Here is a 25,316-nt window from a genome sequence, read left to right on the forward strand (position 1 = left end):
CAGTACTCCGTACAATAATACTCGGTACATACCAGGTCGACAGCGACATGGTCCCGTGAACAGTAGTTTGTCGCATCACCCGATCTTTGCTGCCACCAACCTCTGCTCGAGAAACAAGAGCACAACATTGCATACACCAATACCCGCAGCACCGACAGCTGCTGCACTATCCGCACTGCCCTGCACATGGTGGTGGCTGAGGCCTGAGAGCCTTGGTCACCACGGCTGCAGCGAACTTTCGCTACGTTCGCTACTTTGAAACTCCACGTCTTTCGTCAAAACTTCTGAGCTTGGCCGCGTAAGACACGGCCTAGCACCAATTGGGCCGTTGCATCCGTCCCGGGAAGCTCACAAGTTGTGGGAAACATCACAGCTTGCAATGTTGCTTAGACACGCTATCATCATCGTCGTATTATTGTGTCCCCTGCGGTCGCTTCCCGATTTCGATCGGAGTAGACCCTAGTAGGGGAATGTTCATCACATGGGTATCTGGAATACATCGTGGATGTCACGTATCAAGCTCATGAGCATCTTCGCAAAACAATCCAATACTTCGTAAAATGCCCAGGAGAGCCAGCATGCGAGCGATATGCCCCATTTCCCTCCATCTTGCCTCACTCTGAAATCCTTCCAAAAGTAAATCGGTCCTTGCAAGCAATCTATTATGCGAAGTGCATCTTGGCCTCGGTAAGCCCACTGCCTTGGGCGTCGTACATGTATTGCTGCTGTTGATGCTGGCTCAGGGGCGTCTGCAAGCCCAGTCCTGTCTGAACATCCGCGTTCATCGGACCCGAGCTGGCTCCCTGAGCATGACTCAATATCGTAGATTGTCCGTATTGGCCCACACTGTACATTGGCATCGAGTGCGAGTGAGCATGTGCGCTGGGATATGTCTGTGGTATCGGTGCTTTGGAATATACACCTCCACCTGCCTTGTAGAAGGAGCTTTCGTATCCTTGAGTCGTCGGTTGCGACCGTGGCGTCACCATCGTTCCTTGGAGCGACAGATTGTGATCGTGCTGTGGCATCGTCTGCGGAGATGGCATAAAAGGGGGAGACTGATGGATATAGTTGGCTGTGCCACCAAAGCCATTGCCCATCATCGGCCCTTGCGTTGCCGGAGTCATCGCATGCGGGCTGTAGTATGGCTGATCGAAATAATAGTCTCCATTGTGAAGGCGACCATGCATTGACGAAGGTGACTGCCCGGCTGACGACGGCTGGTAGGCCGAGGTGGCGCTCGTCGGATAGGGCGATAGATTGCTTCGGTCGGCGGTGTGCACCGAACCAAGGTTGGTCGCAAAAGAAGACGGCACCACGTGTGGCTGCTCAATTGGACTGATAATGGTGTCAGGCGAAACTTCCCTCATGTTCACCAACTGCAACACTGGCATCGCGATCTGTTCCATGTGCTTGCCCATGTGCACCGCAAGCTTTTTAAACGTCGAGCAGATATTCCCACAGAAGGGACAGGGCTCGTCATGGGGCTTCTTATCTGTCTCGGAGCGGCAGTCTTCAACTAGTCGCCACACCTCACTGTCCTCTGCAAAGCCATTGTTGACCGGCTTCATTTTGCTGCTGCCAGAACCACGCTTCATCTTGGGTTCTGTCATCTTGTGCTCCCTCACTAGATGCTGGACAAAATTGTCTTTGCGGTAACAGATGTGATTACACTCCTGAACAGAGCACTTCCACCACTCCAGATGTCGATGCCGCTCGTTTTCATGACGGACCCAGTCTGCCTTCCGCTTGAACGACTTGGACTCTGAGCAGTTCGGGAAGGTGCAAGAGAATGGTTGGATGTCCTCGTGCACATGTTTCGTCCAGTCTGACGGCTTTTGGAACTTCTTCACCTTGAAGCAGATATTGCACTCAAATTCCGCGGGCAGGCGTTGGACTGGTGGCAGTGGGATGCCTGAAGGAAACAAAGCCGGGGTGACAATCCCGTCGGTGAATCCAGCCTCATCCACTTCTTCGTCCGCCGGATTGCTGACCTGGAACTGTGTCATCGTCGTGTCCGGATCCTTAGAGCTGACGCGAGGCGCCAGCAACCTCGCCTCGCCACCCAGGTCAAAGCAGAACTTGCCCGAGGAGCACTTCTTGGCCACTTGTACGGAGCGGGTATGCCTGATCTTGGTTTCAACCAGCTTCTTGTAGCGTCGGATTTGCTCTTGTGCCACGCGATCAAGTAGATACGGCGCAAGCCTGGGATTGAGTTTGCGTGCATGATCTCGGAAGCCTTCGATTGTCGGGAGGATATTCTCAGCCCGGACCGCCAGATCCATCTTCATTGCAAACTCGTCTGTTTCGTCCTCGTCCTCATCCGCAGGGGCTTCTTCGTTGTCGATGATTTGAGCAGCCAGGATAGGTTCACGCTCATGCATAGGAGACGCCAGCGTGGGGACAGGGGGCCCGCCGTGCCTCGTTAATAGATCCGCCAGTCCGCCAGGACTCTTCGCATTCTTGCCCACATCGCTCTTACTCCTCTGCTTCTTCAGTGCCTGTAGTGGTCGTGAAGACTTTGCAGCATCGACTTCTTGAGCTACTGAGTTACCACGTCCGACCGCCGCCAGCTGGCCCGTCATCGCGAGAAAGGCGCCGCCGGTGCTGATCGATGGTGACTTGGGTTTTCCCCAGCTCGGCACCCTTTGCGCAGGTTTTATGCTTCCGACTGAGCTGCGATGTGCATGTCCTGGCACAACGGGCTCCTTCGTATCTGCTGACGGCTCCTCTTTGATGTTGCTACTACTTCGTCGGGGGAAGATGCCGCGAGCCTTGCTTAAAATACTGCTCGTTCGTTCACGACCTCGCTTCGACAAGGAGAGGTGCCGTACTTGGCTGCCGTCCACGATCGAGTTGACCTCGCTCTCGCTAAGACGACGGCGTGTTCCCCAAGTCGCTGCTCTCGAAGAAGTTTCCCACTTTGCAGCCTCTTGGTTGAACTTGTAGGCAGCCGCGTTGGACGTGTTTGGCTGATGCTTCGTAGTAACAATGGGGCCTGAATCAGGGTCTTGCCAAGGGCCTCGTCTGATGAACTGGCTAGGATGTGGTTCCTCTGGGTCCGGTTGCGCATCGAGTTCCAAAGCCGGAAAAGGAGTTTCGTCGGGATCTTCACGGCTGTCAAGAGCGCGTGGTGAGATCTGTGGCGAGCCAGACTCGTGATAGTCCTGGACTACCAGCTCAGTGTGCACTTCGATTTCAGAGTCGTCAAAATATTCATCATCGGTCTCCACGTCGACAAGTGCTCCGGGGCCAGGGATATGCGCGTCCGAGTAGACAGGGCCAAGTGCATCAGTATGCGTATCAACAGTGTGCGCGCGTCGCCTTGACGCTTGAGGCGTTCTGCGTGAGGTGTTCGGAGGGCCTTGATCTCCTGCCTCACTGCCAGCATCGCTTGTGGCTAGCCATTCTTCGACATGATCGTTCCGCTCCTCAAGCTGGCGCTTGTCTTCAATGTCTTTAAATGAATCGACCACTTCGTCATCTCTGGAATGTGGTTCCACGCCAACACGGGGTGACGACCCAATGCGTAAAGTGTCAGCGCCGCTCGCATCTGGGGGCATGAGATAGGACGTAATGCCATCGACATTTCTAGGGGCAGGGACTCCTGGCCCGTCTTCATCACCATCATCGGAGGAGGAGTCGCTTCGACGACTTCGCTTAGCAGAAGTCGGGATATGGGTCACAGTCGTTGCGGACTGGAGGTAGGAGGTTTCATAGTCGGAGACGGTGACAACTGGACTGGGCGCCCGCATATTCGACGCCTGCTGCCAGGCGCCTACCTTGTGACCAGGAGATGGAGTCTGGTTTGGAGTAGTGTCCACTTTCAGGTTTTGGGAGACAGTCCTTTTGTGATGGGCCGACAGCAGGTCCATTGCGCCGGGCTCTTCGAGACGAACAGTATGACTGTGCGCCGCCTGCGACCGTGGAGACCCGGCCATCGAACTCTTCGAGCTCAACAGCTCCTGCCCCGAAATGAATTTCGGCAGTGTCTCTTCACTATGCTGAAAGATACGCTGCAGCTCTGAACTCGCTGTGGTTGCTTGCGCGACGTCAAACTCATGTGAGCCGTAGGAATTGACTATGTGAGGCTGCAACGAATCACGCGAGATGAACTGTTGCTCCCAGATAAGTTCTTGTGGAGTGGTGTGCTCGCTCAAAGGGTTTTCGGAGGAAGCTTCTGTCGTCAGAAAATCGTCAAAGGAGGAATCGTGGTGTGAAGTGTCTTCGTCGACGCCGTAAACATCAGCTGTAGGGTGCATAGACCCAGGGCTCGCGACAGCCGGGGTATTGTACCTGGGGTTGCCCAGCCAGAAATCGGGTTCGTCTTCCGTCTGCTGGGTTGCTTGTGAAGGATTCGACGTTATATTCGCATTGTATGGCAGCGTCCTGGACATAGAGGGTTTTAGGATGCTGGGATGCTGGGACGATGGTTGTAGCAATGGGTCGCACCTTGATCTCAGAGTCGGAGATTGCTGTGCCGGTCGTGGAGCGACGTGGGGACCTGGGTAGGAGTGCGACATCTTCTGCTGAGATTGGAGCGCAGGAGTAGAACAAATGGGTTCCGCCGTTATGCTCGACTGAATGCAGACGATCTGATAGGGGCCAGGCGATTAAGACGTCGGAGGCATGGCAGGCGCATGAACCGCCCCCTCCGAGGCTGTGAAGTGTGTCGGGGTATAGCCGAAAGATCTCTTGTCACACAGCAGACCACAAGACACGGCAACACCCAGGATTTCAAGATCGAGGATTCCTTGTGTAAGTGGGTTGTGACTCGCTGCTGACTGCGCCTGGTGGTCGACCTTTCGAGTACTTTGGATCGAGTCTTTGCCTTGTTAACGGACCAAGACTACTGGAGGATATGAATAGAAGGAAAGTGTCGGGATGGTAGGGCGCTAGAGGGAAGGGAGAAATGCTCTGGAAGAAAGCGAAGGATATCCGAGCCAGCTCGTTGTGTCTTCTGATGTCAATGGTATAGGCACTGCGCAATTGTGACTGGTCGGGTCAACGGCGCCTCACGGTTGGAGGCTACCAGAGGATTTCAACAGTAGCGCCGGGGCTGAGAATGTGGTATAGCGCAGCTCAAGGGCAGATCGAGGGGCAGATTCCAACGTTTGTTGAGGTGGACAGTTCACAATATGGCCAAGCCGAGGGACGGCTGCGCTTTCTGCCCGAGCACCCGAGACAGGCCAAATGCTCTGGCTATCGGAGGTCGGCTGGCGAAGCTGCGAGGGAGGGTGTTTGCTCGAACGCGCGACCGGGAGGATGAAGGGGCGCGAGGCCAGGACACGGGGCGTGAGGATGGCGGAGAAAGAGTGGTGATGGTGGTGGTGGTGTTGGTGGAGGAGTTTCTTGTCGCGCGCGGAGCACGAGTCGGAAGTCAGTTGCAGCTAGCCGTGCGCAGCTCCACGAGTGGAGGCAATCCGTGGTCCAGGGACCCCAGGGACCCAGCACAGCCGCGCGGGGGGTTCTTTGGCCGTTGGCTGGATTGACTTCAGCTCCCGCATTAGAGCCTCCAGGCGCCCGGGAGTGATTCGCCAGCGGCCTGTGTGGCCCCCAAATCGAGCATGGTGCTTGCAGGGACCCACGATATCAATCCACTCAAAGGCGTGACAAGCCACAGCTGTCCCTCAAACCGGTGAACGAAGACACCTGCGAAAAGCGCGATAAGAGGGAGCCACCCTGGCTTTTCTCCCGCTGCGGTCATGATACACAACGTTGTGAGTGCACAACTCCAATGTTCTAAGTGTCGCTCCTGAGAGTGGGCCAAACATGCATTCAGCATGTCTTGGTACGGATACTTTGGCATTAGGCGAGTGCTCGTACTCGAAAGTACACATTAGTTAGGGGGAAATGATGTAACCGCGATGGGCTTCAGAAGAGGTACCCAGTAGGGGTCCAGCACGCCCTGGCAGCTCAGACGTGGGACTCGATGGGATCGCACAGCCCCCCTCCCTCCCCGAATCAGCCTTACGAACACAAGAACCGTACCACTGAGCAAAGACCGTATCCCGACCACTCGATTGGGCTATCTAGCCCAGGGCAGACTCGTGGCAGACTTCCACCCCTTGGTGCCCTTCCCAGGCCGTGCGGTACACAGTAGGGCCAATGGCCGTGGCGCTACGTAATAAACTCCAGATTGACAGTAGATGCCGTTTCTCTGCCGGGTGATTTTGACAGGCATCCTGATCAACGGCCGCCAAACGCTGGGATCGACAATGGTCTGCTGATTGTGCTCCAACTAATTACCTAGGCAACATGTACAATTCTACATCAATCTACCTGACTCGCCAGTACATCTCATACTTCTGCTAGCGGTTCTCGTTGTCCTGAGTCCTGACAGAGCGTACCTAGCACTCGGTAGTCCCCTAAAGAGAGACGCTGATGACAGTGTCGGGCTTTTGACAGCTAAATCGTGCTTTCGAAAGTGGCAGGGTGACTTTTGTGCCAGGTCACGGGCTGGCTGACACGGGAAGTGTCTCTACGCGGTCTCTGTTACAGACGATGCCGGCGTATCGAAAACACTCAAGTTAGAGTCCAGTCGTCATTGGTACGTGCCCGGAATAGACCTGTAAAAGCATGAGAACACCCTTCGCGAAAAAGGGCTGGATCAAACTCACAAGAACTCGTCACTATTGGTATTGCCCGGAGCAAGTTGCCTCAGCTTCTGCAGAATTTGATCCATCCGCTCGGTCTCACGTTGCCATTCAGCTTGCTTGTTTCTGAGGTTAAGCATCGTTTCAGCCAGCTGGGCGTGATGCTTGTCAGTCAGCTTGTAGTTCCCTTGCAGCCTCTCGTGGTCTTTGCGTGCATTTGCCAGCTCCAGACACTTCGCTCGAAGATCGCCCTCCAGCCTTTCAACTCGAGCACGAAAGGTCGCCAATTCCTCGCAAAGTTCTGCTTCGCGTTGCTGGTGCTTTTTTGTCGTTTCCATCAAGCGTCCTGCAGCGAGTTTCCGTACTTGTTCCAGGTCTTTCTTGCTCGCATCTTGTATCTTGCTGATTTCTTCCCGATGCTTTGCTGTGGACTGGGATAGTTCCTCCGACAACTTAGCGATCTCCTGCCTATGTCGCTGGGCGTTTTCTTCGATATGCTTTCGACTATGCTCCAACTGAGCCTGTTGTAGACGCCCGGTATCGGCGAGTTCTTGAGCTTTTTCGGTCAAGGATTGCTCGTGTTCTGCGATGGTGGCTCTGGCAAGGTCCAGCTCTCTTTTCTGCTGCGTGTGCTTGGTGATCATTCCTGCCAAGTCAAGCTGGATTTTTGACAAGCCGACTTTGTGCTCGTGTAGTGATCTGACGTGTTCTTCTTCCCTGGTCGCCATCTCCTTCTCGTGGGCTTGCCGTAACTCGCACTGCACGCGTTCATGCCGTGTCCGTTCATCATGAAGTTGATCTTTCACAGTATGAAGTTGTTCCTCTAGCTTCTTCTTCTCAGCTTGGTCGTGTTCATGTTGAATTTTTTCCTCCTCAAGCTGCCTTTTCAATTGCTGGAGTTCCTCGTCCACGCTCTCCTTTTCCTTTACCAATTTGTCATTGAAAGCTCGGCAGGATTCGCACTTCTCGGTTAACTTTTCACATTTGACTCTAAGGTCGGTAAGGCCTTCGTGAGCGTCCATCACTGCATGAGACTCGTCCTGCAGTAGCTTTATCTTCTCCCCTTGCGCGGCAATCTCATCCTTCAATCTCAGATTCTCACTCGCTTGTTCACCAATAATTTTCTCATATTCTTCTTTGCACGCGCTTAGCTCAATCCTCAGTTTAGCGGTTTCTTCGAGATGTTGTGCTTCAGCTTGTTTGACGAGGTTTTCTTTCTCTGACAAAAGCCCTTGACTCTCCTGGTACACATGCAGCAAGCGGTCAATGTCAGGTAGCACATTGGAGACTTTCTCCAAGAGTTTGGCCCGCTCGTCTTCGGCTCCCGCAGAGCCAGCTCGTGGAATCTCTCCAGAGTAGTGAAAAGACGCGGTCGGAGGTGTGAATGGTGTCGGATAGAAGGCGGGCGGGAAGTTAGCCATGAAATGCTGTGGATGGTGATACGGATAAGGGTGTGCGTACTGCAGCGATTGCGGTGGCGGACTACCCATTGGCTGATGGATATAGGGCGACAACGGAGGAGATGCCAGCGGTGACTGAGCCGGAGGTATGAAATCCTGAAGCACCATCATCTCTGCTGCCGGAGCAGGGCTCGAGGTCACAGGAACTCCTGCTTCCACCGAATCCGCGAGGTGCTGGTGATATCTAGGTTGCATAAATGCCACTGGTCCTTGCGGAGTGGGCGCCACCAAAGGCTCGCATACGGGTGATCGTGACATTTGGACGACTGGAACCGCTGCGCCATCGTGTACAAATGATCCTGGCGTCCCGGGGTGTGCAGTCGTGGCTTCTTGTTGTACGAGGGCCGCCGGACCTTGTAGGTTCGCCCCCAACAGCGGCTCGTGTAGGGATGATGCTGATGTCCTGGGGCCCCGCGCAGGTGCAGTATCCTGGAGAGACGACTTCGAGGTTCTAGGAGATGGAGCAACATCCTCTTCATGTGAAAACGAACCGGACAATCTGGGTGAATTTGTCGCCATGGTTGTAGGTACAGGCGTGGAGATAGACTGCTTCGGAGACGGTGACGCGACCTGAGTCACAGCGGACTCTTCCGATTCTTCGGCAACGGTAGGCTGCATCGAAGCGAGCGATCTTGAAGAAAGTGTCCTCCATCCAAGCCCATGGGAAGATTGAGGCGGCTGCACAGGCAGTACTGCCGGACTCTCTTTCATCTTATTTGCAGCTTCCGTAGTGGCATGCTTCCAGAGCTTTGAAGGGGAGGGAGAACGTCGGCCCCGCTCATGCACCTCAAACTGGTGTACATCGTGGACAGTATATGCTCTGGGCTTGGTCGGTGACACTGGCGTTGAGCTTGCGCCTGTCTGGAGAGGAGGTGGAATGTGCCTATCCGACTTCAGGGAGATTGCAGACTGCCGTGAGGGCGTCACTGTCGGGTCCGACATCCTTGGGTCAACAGTCCTCTGCCGATACAGGTAAACTGCCGGTGAGCTCGGTCGGCTGTTTCTAGGTATAGAGACTTCATCTAGAGTTCTCGACAGCGTCTTGGATAACTTTGTGGATGCCGAGCTTGAGGCTCTACTTCGAGCTGGCCTCTCGGACGACTCGCCGTGGCTCCCACGGCGGCCCCGAGGTTTTGCGTTGGTTTGATATGCGGTTGTCGACATTGTGCGTCAGGATGGTCACAGGCGAAGCTGCGAGGATCGGCTTTTCTAACTAGTTGTACAAGGTATCCAAAAACAGGGTAGTGTTACAATAATTATACAGAAACAAGCGGAAAGCGACTCAAGGACAGAATACAGCCATCTTAAGAGCTTTTGCACACGGCCCTCGATAAATTTTGAGTCAGAAAGGAATTGAAACCTGGGGAACGATGTGTATCAATAGCCACGATGCTGAGGACTGGCGGACGCTTGCTGCCCAACGAGGGGCCGAGGATCATCGTGCTGCAGCGCTCCACATAATCAACAGAGCTGCAGGTGCATGAACTCTGGTTTTCATCGACGCATAGCACTGTGCAGTGGCAGGGCATCATATATGTAGACACTCGTGGCTGACCTCCATTGGTCCAGCTTGTGGAAAGGAAAAGCTCCCCGAATTAACGATGAGAGCAAACTGAGGTTGAAGTGAGCGGCGTCACTGACCGAGCACTCGGAATAATACGCGGCCCGGGATTCTTGGCATATCTGCTCTGGCTCCAGGTCAATTGGATGGGACCTCACAACGTACCTTGCAGCTCATTTCTCGAGCAATCTGCCGTTGCAGCGTATACAACCATGTCGTTCGTCTCAAAAGGGGCGAGAGCTGCAGGTCGACCCCTGAGACAATCGATTCGACAGCCGCCACGCAGATTCGCAGGACACGAAGCTGGACACGGCCACGGAGATGCACATCATTCTGGGGAAAGCGCCTTCCACGTTGCAGGAGGATCAGGACAAGAAGGCTTCGGCGTGAGCAGGGACCTGCGACGGCCTTTGGACTGAATGGTGACTGACGCTCGGATGAATAGAAAGGCTTTTACTTTGCCCTAGCCACGATACCGCTCTTCTACGTCGTCTATTCGGTTGCCAGCTCACCGAACGATAACGCCATAACCCGACTCGTGCAGCGATACGATGCTGGGAGGGAAGTGCAGCTGAGGAAAGATGCTCTACATACAACAATGATGGAACAGGCCGCTGCAGACAGACAATTGTTCGCTGCGACACCCACTAATGCAGCGGGCCCGCCACTGCGCAACCCCGAGTACGCATACCCAGCTATGAGCTTCTTCTCTGAGAGTAACTAATCGGCGCGGTACAGGATGTTCAATTTCGGCTCACCGTGGAACGTGTCCGCCGGCCATGGTACGGCCGACCTTGCAGCATTGGCGAAACACTATGAAGAGGATCACAAGAAGATCGAGCAAGAGAGAATAGCGAGATTTCAGAAGCAGAAAGGCTCTGTCTACGATATGCCTTTCGAGGGCTTCGACTCTTCAAGGGCTTAGTTCTTTTGTGGCATTGACAGTGTACATATTACGAAAGTCCACAAGCAGTAATGGACACGGGTACCGGGGAACTCATGATCGTACAAGAAGAGTGTTTCGTTCTGGTGTCGTTGCTTCATGTTGCCTCATTCAATACGGCTCGTTGGTACATTCCAAACTTCTCTTCGCTCATCAACGTCGCTCCAAGGTATTTCAAAGCTTCACCAATCCCAAGCGACTGTCGATGTTTCACAGGTTCTGCTTCAGTCCGGGTGTTGGCTCGCCGATGAGGGTCAGGAACGACTCATGGACTTGCTCAGTCAGGTCACTTGCTTGCAGACTTCTCTGTTTCGCGGCGAATGCTCTCCTCGAGCACTCTCGGGTGATTGCGCTTCCACCGAACGCCGCGATCAACAGCGTTTCAGCTCGACTCATCTCCTCGCCAATGTCCCACAATTTCTCATGGTACACCTCTCGCCATGCAAGCAATGTTCCTAGCGAACCGGTCAAGGTATCACCCTGACCACCAGCTCGCTTCAACCCACCTTCAAACTCAGATACGGTCGTGTCGACACCCTGAGAGATGTAGTCGACAGGTCCTTTTTGAATGATGCAGACGCCGCCCAAGATCTTAGAGAGCTCCAGACACGCCTTCTCTGGATCTCCGCTTTGGTCGAGGCCAACGGACTTCGCCAAGCGACCAAACTCAACCACGTTCGGGGTGAGGATGCATTCTTTGTGGCCTTTGATGAGATCGGGATCTGTCTGAACAATCCAGAGAGCATCTGCATCCAGGACCATGGGGATAGGAGGGTTATGTTCTTTCGCGGCCTTGATCACAGCTTTCACTTGCTTCTGAGTGACGATATCTCTTCCCAGTCCAGGCCCAATAACCAGCACATGCAGCCTGGGCAGCATATCCAGAATCGGCTGCGCCAACTCTTCTCCTGAAGGTTCCTTCTCTTTCTGGGCCTGAGATATCGACACCGTAGACCTGAGGATGGGTGACACCATCAGATTGGGCGAATAGGACTTGATTGTCGGTGCAGCGGACGGTTCGCAGAAGACGTAGGATAGATCACAGCCCAATCGCGCTGAGGCCATGGCCGAGAAGTACGGGGCGCCTGTATAGTCCGCACTGCCACCAATTACGGCGACCCGACCGAGCTGGCCCTTGTGAAACTTCTCCAGCATGGGAGGCACAATTTTGCGGACCTTGCCTAGCATTGCTCGCGCGGCTGCCGACATCTTGACTTCAGAAGCTGGACCTTGTGAATTGGAGGAACTCATTTGCGACGAGAGTAGAGGTTAAGTGTAGGTGAAGAGACGAGACGAGGAAGCAAGGTCACTACTGTCCTCAGATAAGCGAGATTGACAACACAGTCCGTTCAGATCTTTGCAGGTGGGCTTCAATGCTGCGATTGTCCCTCCAAATCTAGCTGTTAACGAATGATGTCAGAGGGAGACACTGCGTCACCAGTGATTGAGGCGGATGGGTTGTCCGCGGTGGCCGTCCGCCCCAAGAGCAAGGAGCTCTAAACAGGTTATCAAGGGTCTGGTGCTGCTACAGTAATTAGCCAGCACCGAGGCAGGGGAGTCATTTTGCTACACTGTGGAATGATGGCTCCGTATACGTCAATGTACGAGTAGGAGCGTGGTGCCCTGGACTCTTGCACTGTAACATGGGACATGGCACTCATGGGGACAAAGATCCACCGTATGCCTTTGGCTCCTCCCACTCCATTCGGTCCCTCTCTCTCATTTTGGCAACAACTGAAGAATACGCCATGGCTCGAAGCTCAATTAAAGGGACAGAGGATGGAGACGAAGACAAGCGTGTCGGAGTAGTTTAATTCAGCCACGCGCTCTTCCACTCTATGCTCATTTGTGATCATGCTGCAGCTTTAACCTGAGGCCATCTTACCCAAACTCATACTTTGCCGGCAGCCACCTTCGCATAATACCCCGCGATATCCACAATCTGCGTCTCGAAATCCTTGAACTTGAAACCAAAGAATTTCTCACTCTCACTCGCGTCGAATGGAAAAGGCAGCGACGTTTGGCTTCCCCCAAGAGGAAACACTCCCTTCTCCACTTCCGTCGGGAAATGTTTCTTCACGATATCGATGGCTTCATCCCATTTGATACCGTTGACATCGAAGTTGGCGCCGAAGTTTCTGTTGCCCTGCACCTTGGGCTCTAATGCGGCGATATGCAGAAAAGCGACATCGTCCGTGTGAACAGTGGCACCTGGCAATCCGCCGGGGTTCTTGGCACCGAAAAGGACACCCAGGGCAATAGCGTTTGAACCAGACAGAACGGTGTCTGGTGTAGTTGCCAGCTCATTTGGCCCGATGACAAAGCTTGGCATGATGTGAACCACCGTGAATTGTGGCTTTTCCCGGGCAATGAAATCTCGGGTGCGGTTATAAGCGAGCTTCTTGCTGGCAGAATATGCTGCGAAGACGTGATGGTATGGTCCGTGCGGGTCGGGCTCGACGTTGTCGGCGGTGAAAGGCCCCGTTGGCGAGTCGGGGTTCACTGCGACAATCGAAGAGGTGATGACTACCCGCTTCACGGATGGTTGCTTCAAGGCCGAGTAGAGAATGCTGAGTGTGCCCCGGATAGCGGGCTGGATTATGTTGGCCTCGTCGTCATCAGTAGGTCTTGCCAGAGGAGAGGCAGCGTGCACAATGTAGTCGACACCCTGCACGGCCTGGTCGAAAGCACCATTTTTCTCTATATTCGGCACAATGGTAAAGGTCAGCTGCTCGAGATATGGCTGAGTTGGTTTGGCAGCTTTGATCTGCGCAATCTTGCTTTCAGATCGAACCGCGGCTCGGACTTTGTAGCCTTTGGCCAGCGCCTCGATCAGTGTCCGGTACCCGACGTGACCTGAACTTCCAGTCAAAAGGACGAGTTCGCCAGCCATTGCAAGAGCGGGGCAGAATCTGAGGAGTCTGAAAGCAGAGCAAGAGAGAGTATTGATTGGATACTGAATCTCCTGTTAATTGTTGCTGTTGTGACTTGTGGGATAGCGAACGACTGTCGAGGGAGAGACTGGAGTATATATAGCGTTCGTGCTTGATCCTCCATTGAGCGTGGGTACCATGTCTCTTGCACTGAAGCTAGCGCCAGATCCTCAACGGCAGCGTGCAAAGCAATCTCCTCACCTGATAAAGCTTCGCTACGTAACACATCTAGAGCCATTTGTCAGTGTTCTACGATATTCCAGGGTTGGACGCAAGTCATTTCACGGCACGATCTGATGAGACCGCCGCGGCGCCCGATTGTTGTGCAAGCAGGCCAATTAGATGCGAAGCAGGAATTCTCGGGATGGCATGTCAATATCGGGATGGCCTCGGGTTAATGCAGGTTGATGATCAGTTCTGTCTTCTTTTGGGCGAACAGTTGCTCTGTTTACTGATCGGAAAAGACGACAATTTAGCATCACACCAAAGCGGTTTAGCCTCTGGATTTCTTGGCGGTGCCCGCTTTGTCATTCGGATCACAATTCCAAGTTCTCTCAATTGTGCCACATCTTGATCCTCTCATGATCGGCCTATGCAGTTGCATGGCCCAAGTACCGCATAAGGTATTCATTGGACTGCCCATCGCAGCTTCTGCGGTCATCCCCACGCATCGGCCTCGTCCACTATGATGCGGCAGGAGGAGATATCTCAACTGACCGCTTTCCACGCCGCCCATTTCCCGGGTCAACCGATCCCGCAACTGACCATGATCCAACATCAAGTCGAAGGTCAAACTGAACCCGACCACCTTACGGGAATTAATGATGACGAACTCGGCTACTACGACGACGGGACCAAGAGAACCCTGACCAATGAACAGATCAAGATGTTTCGTCACTCGGAGATTCAACGCTTGCTGAACGAAAGAAGGGCAGCCAGAGAAAAGGACGAAAAGCCGGTGAACACGGAGCCTGACCGTAGCTCCTCTGCCACTCGGAACTCTAGGAAGCACCGATTTCACGATGAACCTTCGACGCACCATCCAAATGTCAATACCCTTGTGTACGACGAACAACCAGAGTCCCACTCGGCTTCAACTGCAACAGAGAAGGGATTCTTGTGGCCAGTTCTAGGGCAGCGCGAATCATGATGTCTTTGTCGGGTCGACACTGCCAAAACTAACTGCGAATGTGAGCTGCTCGCTGTCCTGTTCCTCATCCGGGAAATCAGCCAGCGACATCATATCATCAGCAATTCCAGCGTTCAATTGAGTATGTCAGCAATGCTTTTGTCTATGAAATATTTTGTGATGAGCTCCTGTATCATCCTTAGCCTGAGGTGGGCGCTGGTAGCAATCTCGCCTTGCTTGATGATCGCTTCAGCACGTCAACCCACAACTGCTGAGTCAATCTTCTCTCTGATTATCTCTTCCCAAAGCAATAATGATGACGAAACATGGTGCAAGAACAACACTAACTGATGAGCGGTCAGATTCTCCATCCATACTCTTGGGATGGAGTTGCTCAATCATTTTGACCGCCGACCAAGCAACTCTTTCGATGCCTTGCGTTTGAGATTCCTCCCACGAACAGAAGGAGGCTGTGGCTCCTCTGTGGAATTCGATTCGGTTTCCAAAGTCTCGCTCGGTTCATTCGTATCTGTGCTCTCGTTCTCCGGAGGGCCAAAAGACAGAGACGCCTGAGTGCTTGCATCGTGCGGTACCCCCATCACTGGGGGTGTTGGCATTCGAGCTGGAAAGCACTGAGTGACAAGTTCTTCATCTCCCGCTCGAGGGTGAAAGTGCGACTCTTCGTGGTGTGCTCCGGCACTTCCAATGTCATTGTCGCCATGCTCTGCCTGCGGAGTGTTGCCGTCAACACTTTGCTCGTCCGAGTCATTCTTAGAACATCCTATTGCGGCAGGTCAGTTCGCAAGCAACCAACGTTGGGTCCCGCTTTTACAAACGATGAGACCATCCATCTGTGCCGTCATCTTCCACGCCTCTCTCAGTGTCCGCTTGGTCATGATCGCTTTCCGCTGTATCACCTCCGGAACGAGCCGTGACCGCCTTGAAGGATTCAGCCATCGTTGGAAAGGGGCAAGTCTCTGCGTCCCGGGCGTCGAGCTGGAAGGATGGGAGTACGGGCTCTACAACACTGATCACCATCATACGACTAGTATGTGTTTGGAGAGGGATATGTCTACAAGATATCAGGGAGGTTAAGATGCCCCCTTCCTGGCGCAATCATACACACCGCTCCATTGCGATAAAAGAACAGGCTGCCACGTGTCCACTGATCAACGAGGGAAAATGAGACGAAGCTCGGATGCTCAGGGACTTAGATGACGCTACTGCACGCTTCTGCTTCTGCGACAGCCACATCCTTCCAGAATGCTACAAGGTGAAATGTCCCGCAATTCTCAGGCTCGAACATCAACATTTACGGCAGCAGACCCGATTCGCCAACTCAAGAGAGGCTTGCAACCCATTTCTCCTCTGAGATTTTTCAGGAGCCGCCGCTTGTCGTGGAGAGATGAAGCCTCCTCCTCAAGCAATGGCTGCATATACCATACTCGAGACGCGCACCAACCAGTAAGGAGAGCGTGGAATGACGATTTCATTCTCTTCCCTTGTGGATACTAGCAGAATTCACGTAAACAGCTCGATACATTGCAGGGACCAAGATGTCCCAGGATTACGGACGCACTATCTCAGGCTAAACGGCACGCACCACCCGGTCTTCCGGGACACTAGGCGGGCGACGTGTGATGAATTTCGGTGCACTTGCGCATTTATCAACTGAAACAGAATAATCCCCATACGGCACTACTGCAGCTATGACCTGAAGTCACATTTAGTGGCTTGATAGAACTTTCCGTGCTTGTGGATGGGCGCTACACGCGACGTCTTACCAGTCCAAGACCAGAGGGTGCCTACGAGGTCGAGCCCAAAATGCCGGCTTACAAGCTGGAAAAGCTGCTTGCTCCACGGGCTCTTTCATGGCTCCAGCCCACCGTCAAATCAAACCTGGCCTGATTCGCCCTATCAGGCGGGGACAACGTCTTTCCCAGTGCGAGGTGTCTTCTGAGCCATCACACAAAATCTCTTGTCTTCTTCTGGAAATCATCCTGATAGTTAGTCCTTCGAAGAACGCCCCCGCATGACCATGGCCGCCTCCATGGCCGCAGGAGGCTAAGCGCCTAGCTCGTTTTCACGAGCTTCAGAGTCCGCCAGTCCCCCAGTCTATGGTTGATTTCTCACAACGATGCTACCTCAATTACGTTGCCGCCAGAGGTCAAGATAAGAATGTGGCTAGCAACGTCCTTGGCTGTCAGCCGCCATGATGAAGAAGAGCGGTGAAAACCTCGCAACCCAGCAGGGCCACGAGCATAGGACGTTAGTTGCCTTTCTGCTGGGTAGCAAGTGACATGTCAAACCGGTGTACTAGCGCTCAATTGTCCCCCTGAGACCCCTTGCTCATGCCTTGAAGACATACCAGCAGGCTGGAAGAGCCGCAGCGACCCAGCAGCTGCCTCTATCTCATTTTGGCCTGGATGAGTGGCGGAAGAGAGATCGGCTTGCAGGAACATGGAGCCGTGCCGTGTATCAATTGTTACGGGAGTCGTTCAGGGAATCCATCTCCGTAAGGGTTGTACAATGTGGCTTTTCTGATTTTGGTCCCGTGGTCCACTACTTTCCATCGGCATCCGGAGTCCTCGACTGTTTTTTGTGAATGCGAAGGCTACTTGGTTCAGCTATCTGAGCCCAGTTGGAGGGAGATAACAGTATTTGCCTCCTGCACCAGTATCAGGCTACAAGCAGTCCTTGAGGATTCGATCCAAGAAGCGCGGAAGACACATGGTACTTCCAGTATCCCAACAAAGACGGGTTGAGATGACGCTGCTCAAGTGTGGACGGGTCCTGGTGTGCAGACCAATCACACGTTACGTCGGCTCAGTGGCTGGGGCTTCCAGGCTCCGTAGCTAAAGGCAATGTTGGGGGAGAAGGCACTTTGATGTGCCCATTACTGTGGTGTGTTGAGTGGCAGCCTCTCTGGGCAACGTCCGCACGCTATGGTGACCACCTTCGAGACCTCGCAGCGCCTAATGCAACCCCAGCCCCTGAATGTGTTGGCAGAAAACCTGTACAGCCTGTTTCAATCGCCGGGTTATGCCTGACCGAGAGATGGTCACGTCGATTTCTGTCGCTACCCTAGCTCTGTACTGAACTGCGCCATGGCCCAGCCTCCGACTCAGGCATGCTCGGATGCCTGATGGCTGCAACTTGAAGGTGGAAGTTGACAGAAGAAAGGAGAACTTGCTGTGCGTCTATATGGCGCAGGGATGCTGCGGGAGAACGGGGATGAGTTGACGTTGCCATGGTTTCGGGCTCGCCAACTTGAGAACGTCCTGATCTAGTTCGCAAAGCTGAGTCGGAGTTCCTTCCTGATGGTGTCCATCATTTGCAGAGCCATTCGAGCCTGCTTCTCTCGCATACCACTAACAGAGAAGCTAGACTGGTACCTGTACTGCGTGCCGTGTCAAAGAATGTGCCCCAATCGAGAGCTTCTCCCATGCATCGCAAAACAGTCTCACCGAACCGAACCGCGCTCGCCCATTATGTCTTGCCCACCATCGACATACATCTCCACTGCGTAGTCACACCTTCATGCAGAATTTTGAAATACACCCAAGAAAAAAGAAGGGGCATAGACCCAACTAGGTGTCGAGGGCAACTCTGAGACTCTGGCTAAAAAAGACCAGAATTCCGACACCAGGAATCGAACCAGGAGCTACGGTGTGAGAGACCGTGATGTTGACCATTACACCATGTCGGAAACATGAATTCTCTGCTGAATTGTAGGCTCAAGTCCTGCGGATTGAATATAAATCACTCCAGTTCGAGTGGCTTTTTGTTCAAGGGTTGAAGCAAGTGAGTGAATCACTTGTCCTTCAACCGTTCTTCACTTATCCTTCATTTATCCTTCACTCGTCACAGATGGAGCAACACTTTTATGGCTTGGTGAGACGGCAAACGCTGGTCCGGCTCTCTCTGCAGCCTGTGCTAAAGATCTATGATTGTTTGCACAGTGAAAGACATGGTCAATATGTGAGATGACCTTCGGCTAACACTATTCTCGATTCCTGTCCTCGCCCTGTCCTCACCTTCCCAACGCACAGACTCGTGGAAACCTTTCCTACCCTCATTCCTAGCCGTCTGGCCTTTCAATTCTGCATCCTTCACGACGTTCGTTTGCTTCAAGTGCCTGCTATCAGGAGGATGAGAAGAGCCGGCGAGCACAAACAGCAGCGGAGGACATCTGCGATGGAGTCCAACAGGAACTTTTACATGTCTGCCACCATCTCATTGCCCTCCTCCCGACGATGACGGTTGCTCTCCGCGGCCGATACGCATGGACTTTTCGGTGCTGGTGTTTGAAGCCTACCTGGAATACCACATCCCGGCGACAAGGCTGCAAGTACGTACGAAACATCCCTCACCTCTCTATCGCGAATGAGGAGACACACCCTTGTTTCAATATCCGCCAGACCATCTCGACGATAATTCATGTGGCCATATCATCCACCTAATCACGGGTTTGGCACCTTATACTACTCGACCGGTGGGAACCGCCCTGTTTGTACTGGGCGAAGGATTACCAGAATCGCCAAATTCTACTCTAACATTGACATTGCGTCTTCGCCCGCTTTCACATTGACTGTCCTCGCTGAGCGAGTTCCATGACAACCCACCGTGTTCGAGCAAGGTGTCGCCTCAGATCCGGGTCCGAGCGGGCAATACGAAAGACACAAGACATGGAACAGCCGGTTCGACCCTTCGGAAGGACTTGAGTTTCCGACCTCCAGCCTGCCCACCGAACCCGCGGACCAACAATACGCTTGAGGGACGATGCCGAGAAAGCCGAGATCTCAAATCAAGGTTGTCTATAAACATCGATCGCTGTCGTGGTCCCTGCGGCTATCTCTGTCCCTATGTGGGCTCCTCCACGCCGCCGGCATATCTTGACACCACCAAGAAGGAAGTAATGTCTTCCGGGGGTGGATACTCAAATCCAGCAGACAACAATTCAACACAAGAGTCGCAAAGCTGACAATCACCACCAACAGGATTGCTGATGCTGAGGTCTCTGGACAAGATTCAAAGTTACAACGTTGACACCCGCGAGGCTGACACTGCGACGAGGCTGAGAACTCCGCCTCCCCGGCATGCTATACAGTATCCAGCATATGGTACGCGTTATCCCGAATGTGTACTCCGGAAGCAGCCTCAGCAAAAAGTAAGCCCCAACCCCAGTGTATCACATCCTTATTGGTTTTGGTTCCGGGTTTCCCGCCAGAGACCTTGTGCGCTACCCGCGTTGTGTCAGAACGCAGGAACCGGTGGCGGGAAAAGCTGGCCTTGCAGAGCCAAGCCCACGCACATGGCACGGGGGTCCACCACATTCAGTCCCGTTCCTGGGCGGTGGAGGCCGAAGCTGGGGAAGAGCGGAAGGGAGCCTAAAGAAGGGATGATTAACCGGGATCCGTCCCTGCTTCTTCGTCGTCCGAAGAGCTAGCGCTAGGGGTCGGAGGGCCCCAGGCTATCAGGCTGTCTCGCCTCCTCTTCATCTGGGACACTTGTATGATGCGGACAAGGAGTACGAAGCGCCGTTGTCTGGTGGATGTTCGTCCCCTGAACGGTCCTCAGGGAAGCAAAGCTGCTTACACCAGCCATGAGAGGCTGTGTACTATCCGCATCATGTCCACCCCATCGACGCCCTTGTTGCCCCAAGCTAGCACTGCGTGCTATGTTATGTTATGGTCGATAGTTGCGGAGATGATACAAGTTAAAACGTGATGGGCGGCTCGATTGAACTGCTTCCCGCGCATCTACATCATTGCCATGCTCCGACTCCATGTGCGTAATCACCATCTGACCTGACCCCGGAGAGATCTCGCGAGACGTTGACCCTTCCTACTGCTGCTGCTGCTGCTGCGGTATCCTTGATCCTTCCCGTTCCGCGATCAACCAATGTGGTACGGAGTACGGAGTAGATGCCCCTCATATAGAGCAGACACGCGCACATCATGTCGACACGGCACGGCACCGCGTGGCGTTGTACCGAGTATGCAGCACTCTTCTTTTTTGGTATCAGTGAAACGATTGTCTGGTCTCATTATCCGTTTCTGTATGGACGTACGAAAACTATTTGACTAGTAATTTCAGGTCTTGGAAGCCAGCAAGCCCGAAGCAGCTACAAAGCAAGGCGCAGGCATTCATGATGGACAAAGAACAGGCAAGACAGACAATTGTCGGTGCAGGAGAGACAGGATTTGAGTTTTCCAGCTTTGTTTTCTTGTTTTTCTTTTCTTTTGGATCTGCTTGTGTTTCATGTCCCGTGTGTGCGCGCGCGTGTGGGTGTGGTGCAAAAAGTAGCATACGCGAGTAACTTCTGCTCTGTCCAGGTGCGAAAGATGCCCTTGTCCTTTTTTGATCGAACCACAACGACACACACACGACCCGTTTGTAGCTTGCAGCGAACTCATCAGCACAAGATTATGAAATTAGAGAAGATAATTTTCTGTGCATGCTAGCGCCAGCATCCTCCCCTCTCTTGCTCGGTGCCACACGCAAATTATCTTCATATCTCCACCGGTCGATCAATCTACATCTATTCCTCTGCAGTCGTAGTTAGCAATCAAGTTTCCGCGAACGAAAGGGGTCAAGACAACGTACCTTCTTCCTCTCCCGTGGCCTTCGAGCCCAACACCCATTTCGACTTGCCGTGCACATCAGTCTCGTGCTCAAGAGCAACGCGGCTGAGGTGGCCGAGGATGTTCTCCATAGTGGTGTCGGCGTGGCTGCGGGTAGCACGACCGAGGTTGTCGATCCATTTCAAGCTGGTCAGAATGTAGTAGACGATAGCAACCACGATGGTGACACCGAGCGAATAGCCCCAGATAACGACGACGGTGACAATAGAAGTCTCACGACTGTAGTGGTCCTCGGTGAACGAGTCGCGAGGAGTGGTGAACAGTTCGTCCTTGCTACCAGCGAGCCAACCGAACACACAGAAGAGTGTGGAGATGGCATCGACGGCGAAAATGGCGCCGACAAGCTTCCATGATGGCCAGGTTTGTCCTCCACGGGTGACGAAGATGAGCCAGTTCTCAACCAGTGAGACTTGGAGGAAAAGCATGAGCTGAACGTTACCGAAGTTCTGGACTAGACCACCGTCTGATCGGTAGAAAGAGCCGCGCATGATCCAGGTCGAAATGGCCAGGAGCATACCAAGGAAGACTGAGATGACCCAAATCTTGGGCAATTGCCATTCGACGGGTCGCTGTTCATAGTGAGCATTGTCATAAGCGACGGCAATCGTGGCCAGATCAGCGAACAAGGCGATGAAGACAACCAGATCGGTTCGGATGGTTTCGTTGATGATAATCATGGAGGTGGTCAGATAGATTTCCAGGTGCAAGCACAGAGCAATACGATATTGCACGTACGCCTTCATTCTCTGGAAAATCTGCCGAGCGACCTTGATAGCGTCAACGATCGTGCTGAGACCAGGAGCCAGGAAGACGATATCGGCAGCAGCTTGGGCAGCCTCGGTGGCACCTTCGACAGCAATGCCGCAGTCGGACTTCTTCAGAGACGGAGCATCGTTGACACCATCGCCAGTCATGGCAGTCAAGTGGCCGCGCTGTTGCAGCATCTCGACGACCTGGTACTTGTGCTCGGGGAAAACCTCAGCAAAACCATCGGCCTTCTCGACCAGATCATACTGGGCGGAACCGGCGACACCACCAGCGATCAAACGCTGAGAGTTGTAGACCTTGGTGCCGAGAGCCAGGAGCTTGCAGGTCTCTTTGGCGATGGCGATGGCATCACCAGTCAACATCTTAACGCTAAGACCGAGGTTTTGAGCTTCCAGGATCGTATGGGCGGTATCTTCACGAGGGGGGTCGAACATGGGCAACATGCCAATAACCTTCCAGGGCTCGTCACCGCGCTTGGAGGCAACACCAAGAGATCGGAAGCCACGGCGGGCAAAGTCTGCTGCAGTATCGCGGTAATGTTTGGCAGTGGCTTCATCGCACTCGGCGATCGACAAGACGGCCTTGGGCGCACCCTTGCAGAATGACCATTTCTCACCCTTGAGAGTGCAGATGGTGGTGATACGCTTGGAGACAGGGTCGAAGGGCATGAACTTCTCCGTCTTCCAGCCTTGTTGTAGGATCTCTCGGGCCTTGGGATAGCGCTTGAGGGTCAAGATGGTGATCTTGTCGATAGGGTCAAGTGCCTTCAAGTTGTGCGAAGAAGCAAGGGCAGCGCAGGCCATCATCCAGTTGACATCTTCACCCTCGGCGACGTAGGGCTCTCGGATGGTCAGCTGGTTAGCGGTCAAAGTACCAGTCTTGTCGGAGCAAAGAACGTCAACACCGGCCAGAGACTCGATGGCTGTCAATTTCTGGACGATGGCCTTTTGCTTAGCAAGGTAAGCAGCGCCGACAGCCAAAGTTGTGGTTGTGACGACAGGCAGACCGACGGGGACACCAATGATCAAGAGGATAAGAGCGTAGTGCAGCAGATTGACCGAGCTCTCTTCTGGCGTCGCGATTTTGATGTTGTGGAAGAAACCGCCAATCCATGCTGCGAGAATCCAGAAAACGACCAGGACGAGCAGCGCCGTGCCAATGGAGTCCATGACAGCCTTGAAATGGCCTTGATCAGTGGCACCTTGGACGAGAGACGCAGTCTTGCCGACGAACGAGCCGCGAGCAGATTCAGTGACGACGGCATAGGCCTTGCCTCGCTTGCAGCCAGTGGTGTAGTAGCAGATGTCACCCATATATTTATCGACGGCCAGAGACTCTCCAGTAATGGCAGACTGGTCAGTAGCGACAATCGAGTGGCCAATGTGGTGTTCCTCGTCATCGTCGGAGTCGGTATGATTTTTGGAGTGGTAGCCCTCTGGGTCGTTCACCATCTCCTTGTACTCTTCGAAGCCGGCGGTGTTGTCATAGTCGCAGATCAGCCGGCATTCGCCAGCAACGACGGAACCTTCCTCGAGGATGAGCTGCGCGACAAGTCAATCACACGTAGTCATTTGGCTGGAACTGACAATAAAACTCACAATGTCACCAGGAACAAGCTCACGAGCTTTGATCTCTACCTGTTGGCCGTCACGGACGACCTCAGCCTTCATGGCGATATCGCCTTTCAAGCTAGCGACGACATCGGCGGCTTGCTTTTCTTGATACCAACCGACAATGGCGTTCAGCATCAAGATACCGATGATGACACCGAAATCAATCCAATCACGTAGACCGGCGGCGAGAAGGACAGCAAGTTCCATGACTGGATTTCTCATTAGCATGGAACGGCTCTCAAGATGGGAGGAGAGGACATACCGTAGAGGATAGGGCCTCTGAAGTAGCCGATGAATTTGAGGAACATGTTCTCTTTCTCTGTCGCCAATTCGTTCCAGCCAGTTTTTCTTCGTCGAGCCTCGACCTCGGCGGAGGTCAGACCAGTCTTGATATCGGTGTTGAGCCATTCCTCAGGAACCTCGAAGAGCTCGCCTGGGCCGCTGCTGCGGGAGAACCATCTCTTGTAAAAGGGAATCTTCTTCTTCTGACTGGCGTCGGCGACGTCATCGCCAGAGACTTGGGAGGGAGCTTTGGAAAAGCGACGATCTCGGTAGGTTGAAATGTATCGGATGAGGTTGGCATACTCGCCCTCGTCCTTGTCGGGATCCCATCCGTCGGCGAACGAGATTCTCTCCCGCTTGGGGTCACCGTTCTCGAGGTCCTTATTCTCCTTTTCCGCCATGTTGACTGTGTTGAGTGGAGAGGTTAGTATGCAGAAAAGGGAAAGAAAAGAGGGAAGAAGAAGAAAGGACGACGACGACAAGGTCAGGCGTGAAGACCAAGCTGAAAGGGAAAAGAGAGCAAAGAGATCGGAGCTCGACGCGGAACCCCTCTTTAAAAGGTAAAAGGCAGTTCACAACATGCGAGCCAAAAAGAGAGCAGCAGCTTGCTACTCCGTACTCACCTTTCTTCGCGAGAGGTCCGAGTGGATGAGGTTGTTGACTGGAGGACTTGCAGGGAACCAAGGGCTCCACCAACGATCCGTCAAGCCGTGAGCTGCGATAGCTCGGACAGGGTGCTCAGGGTGACACCGGATTGGCTGCTTAAGCTTTCCTTGAGCTTGAGGTCAGCGAGCATGCCGTGTGAGCCATTTGATAAGGAAAGACAAAAATGACACGAAGCGCCCGCTTGACGGGTGAGGGATGTGACGGTAACGGCGGGTGTGTGGCGTACCGGAAAACCGCAGCTTGACGAAGGCTTTGGTCACAGACAGAGACCCGGGCGCAGGCGAACAAAGTTTAGAGGGTTTAGGTCCTCAGAGTGACGCCCACATGCAGCCGGGGTCAGGATGGAGTTACCGAATGGTTGCAAGGGTGCGGGTGATCAAGGAGGGTTTGAGATTGGCCGGATGGATGAGGCAGGCCTGCGAAGAAGTCGAGAAAAGAAACCACAGCGCAGTGACTCCACTCTTCCGCCCGAGCTACCAGCTGTCAATGTGATCGGCAAATCTGATGGGACTGAGAACTTTTTGCGAGTGTACTCGTACTGGCCGGCATGCCATGCGGGATTGCGAAGTGAGAATGAAATGAAATTGTTTTGTTTTGGCTACCTGTGTCTGTGCGAATGTTTCCTGGTGGGCTAGCCGATGTGCCGGGAGTCGCCCACCAGACGCCGGGGACGCCCTTCTGGAGCTGCCGCTGGTTGGTAAAAGCCAATGACGTGGGC

The 25,316-nt window shown here is 53.6% G+C and overlaps 7 protein-coding genes and 1 non-coding gene across 8 annotated transcripts; 2 read left to right on the plus strand and 6 right to left on the minus strand.

Annotated features, from left to right (window-relative positions):
- Positions 1-662: 662 nt before the first annotated feature.
- Positions 663-4,397, minus strand: G647_02595 (uncharacterized protein; the record flags this gene model as incomplete). Its single annotated transcript, XM_008726942.1, has 1 exon — positions 663-4,397. One exon carries the CDS (start codon positions 4,395-4,397, stop codon positions 663-665), a length of 3,735 nt encoding a protein of 1,244 aa, XP_008725164.1.
- Positions 4,398-6,616: 2,219 nt separating this feature from the next.
- Positions 6,617-9,220, minus strand: G647_02596 (uncharacterized protein; the record flags this gene model as incomplete). The annotated part of the gene is made up of 1 exon (XM_008726943.1): positions 6,617-9,220. One exon carries the CDS (start codon positions 9,218-9,220, stop codon positions 6,617-6,619), a length of 2,604 nt encoding a protein of 867 aa, XP_008725165.1.
- A 609-nt stretch (positions 9,221-9,829) lies between these two features.
- Positions 9,830-10,542, plus strand: G647_02597 (uncharacterized protein; the record flags this gene model as incomplete). The annotated part of the gene is made up of 3 exons (XM_008726944.1): positions 9,830-10,003; positions 10,063-10,298; positions 10,356-10,542. 3 exons carry the CDS (start codon positions 9,830-9,832, stop codon positions 10,540-10,542), a joined length of 597 nt encoding a protein of 198 aa, XP_008725166.1.
- A 228-nt stretch (positions 10,543-10,770) lies between these two features.
- On the minus strand, positions 10,771-11,769 carry G647_02598 (YjeF family domain-containing protein; the record flags this gene model as incomplete). Its single annotated transcript, XM_008726945.1, has 1 exon — positions 10,771-11,769. The coding sequence occupies one exon, from the start codon at positions 11,767-11,769 to the stop codon at positions 10,771-10,773; it is 999 nt and encodes a 332-aa protein (XP_008725167.1).
- A 682-nt stretch (positions 11,770-12,451) lies between these two features.
- G647_02599 (uncharacterized protein) lies at positions 12,452-13,453 on the minus strand (the record flags this gene model as incomplete). Its single annotated transcript, XM_008726946.1, has 1 exon — positions 12,452-13,453. The coding sequence occupies one exon, from the start codon at positions 13,451-13,453 to the stop codon at positions 12,452-12,454; it is 1,002 nt and encodes a 333-aa protein (XP_008725168.1).
- A 725-nt stretch (positions 13,454-14,178) lies between these two features.
- On the plus strand, positions 14,179-14,643 carry G647_02600 (uncharacterized protein; the record flags this gene model as incomplete). The annotated part of the gene is made up of 1 exon (XM_008726947.1): positions 14,179-14,643. The coding sequence occupies one exon, from the start codon at positions 14,179-14,181 to the stop codon at positions 14,641-14,643; it is 465 nt and encodes a 154-aa protein (XP_008725169.1).
- Positions 14,644-18,259: 3,616 nt separating this feature from the next.
- On the minus strand, positions 18,260-18,331 carry G647_02601. The gene has a single exon. It is a non-coding gene; the product is annotated as a tRNA-Glu (tRNA).
- A 2,886-nt stretch (positions 18,332-21,217) lies between these two features.
- Positions 21,218-24,333, minus strand: G647_02602 (plasma-membrane proton-efflux P-type ATPase; the record flags this gene model as incomplete). The annotated part of the gene is made up of 3 exons (XM_008726948.1): positions 21,218-23,578; positions 23,636-23,859; positions 23,913-24,333. The coding sequence occupies 3 exons, from the start codon at positions 24,331-24,333 to the stop codon at positions 21,218-21,220; spliced, it is 3,006 nt and encodes a 1,001-aa protein (XP_008725170.1).
- Positions 24,334-25,316: the final 983 nt, after the last annotated feature.

Source organism: Cladophialophora carrionii, assembly GCF_000365165.1.
Source record: "Cladophialophora carrionii CBS 160.54 unplaced genomic scaffold supercont1.2, whole genome shotgun sequence".
Lineage (NCBI taxonomy): Eukaryota > Fungi > Ascomycota > Eurotiomycetes > Chaetothyriales > Herpotrichiellaceae > Cladophialophora > Cladophialophora carrionii.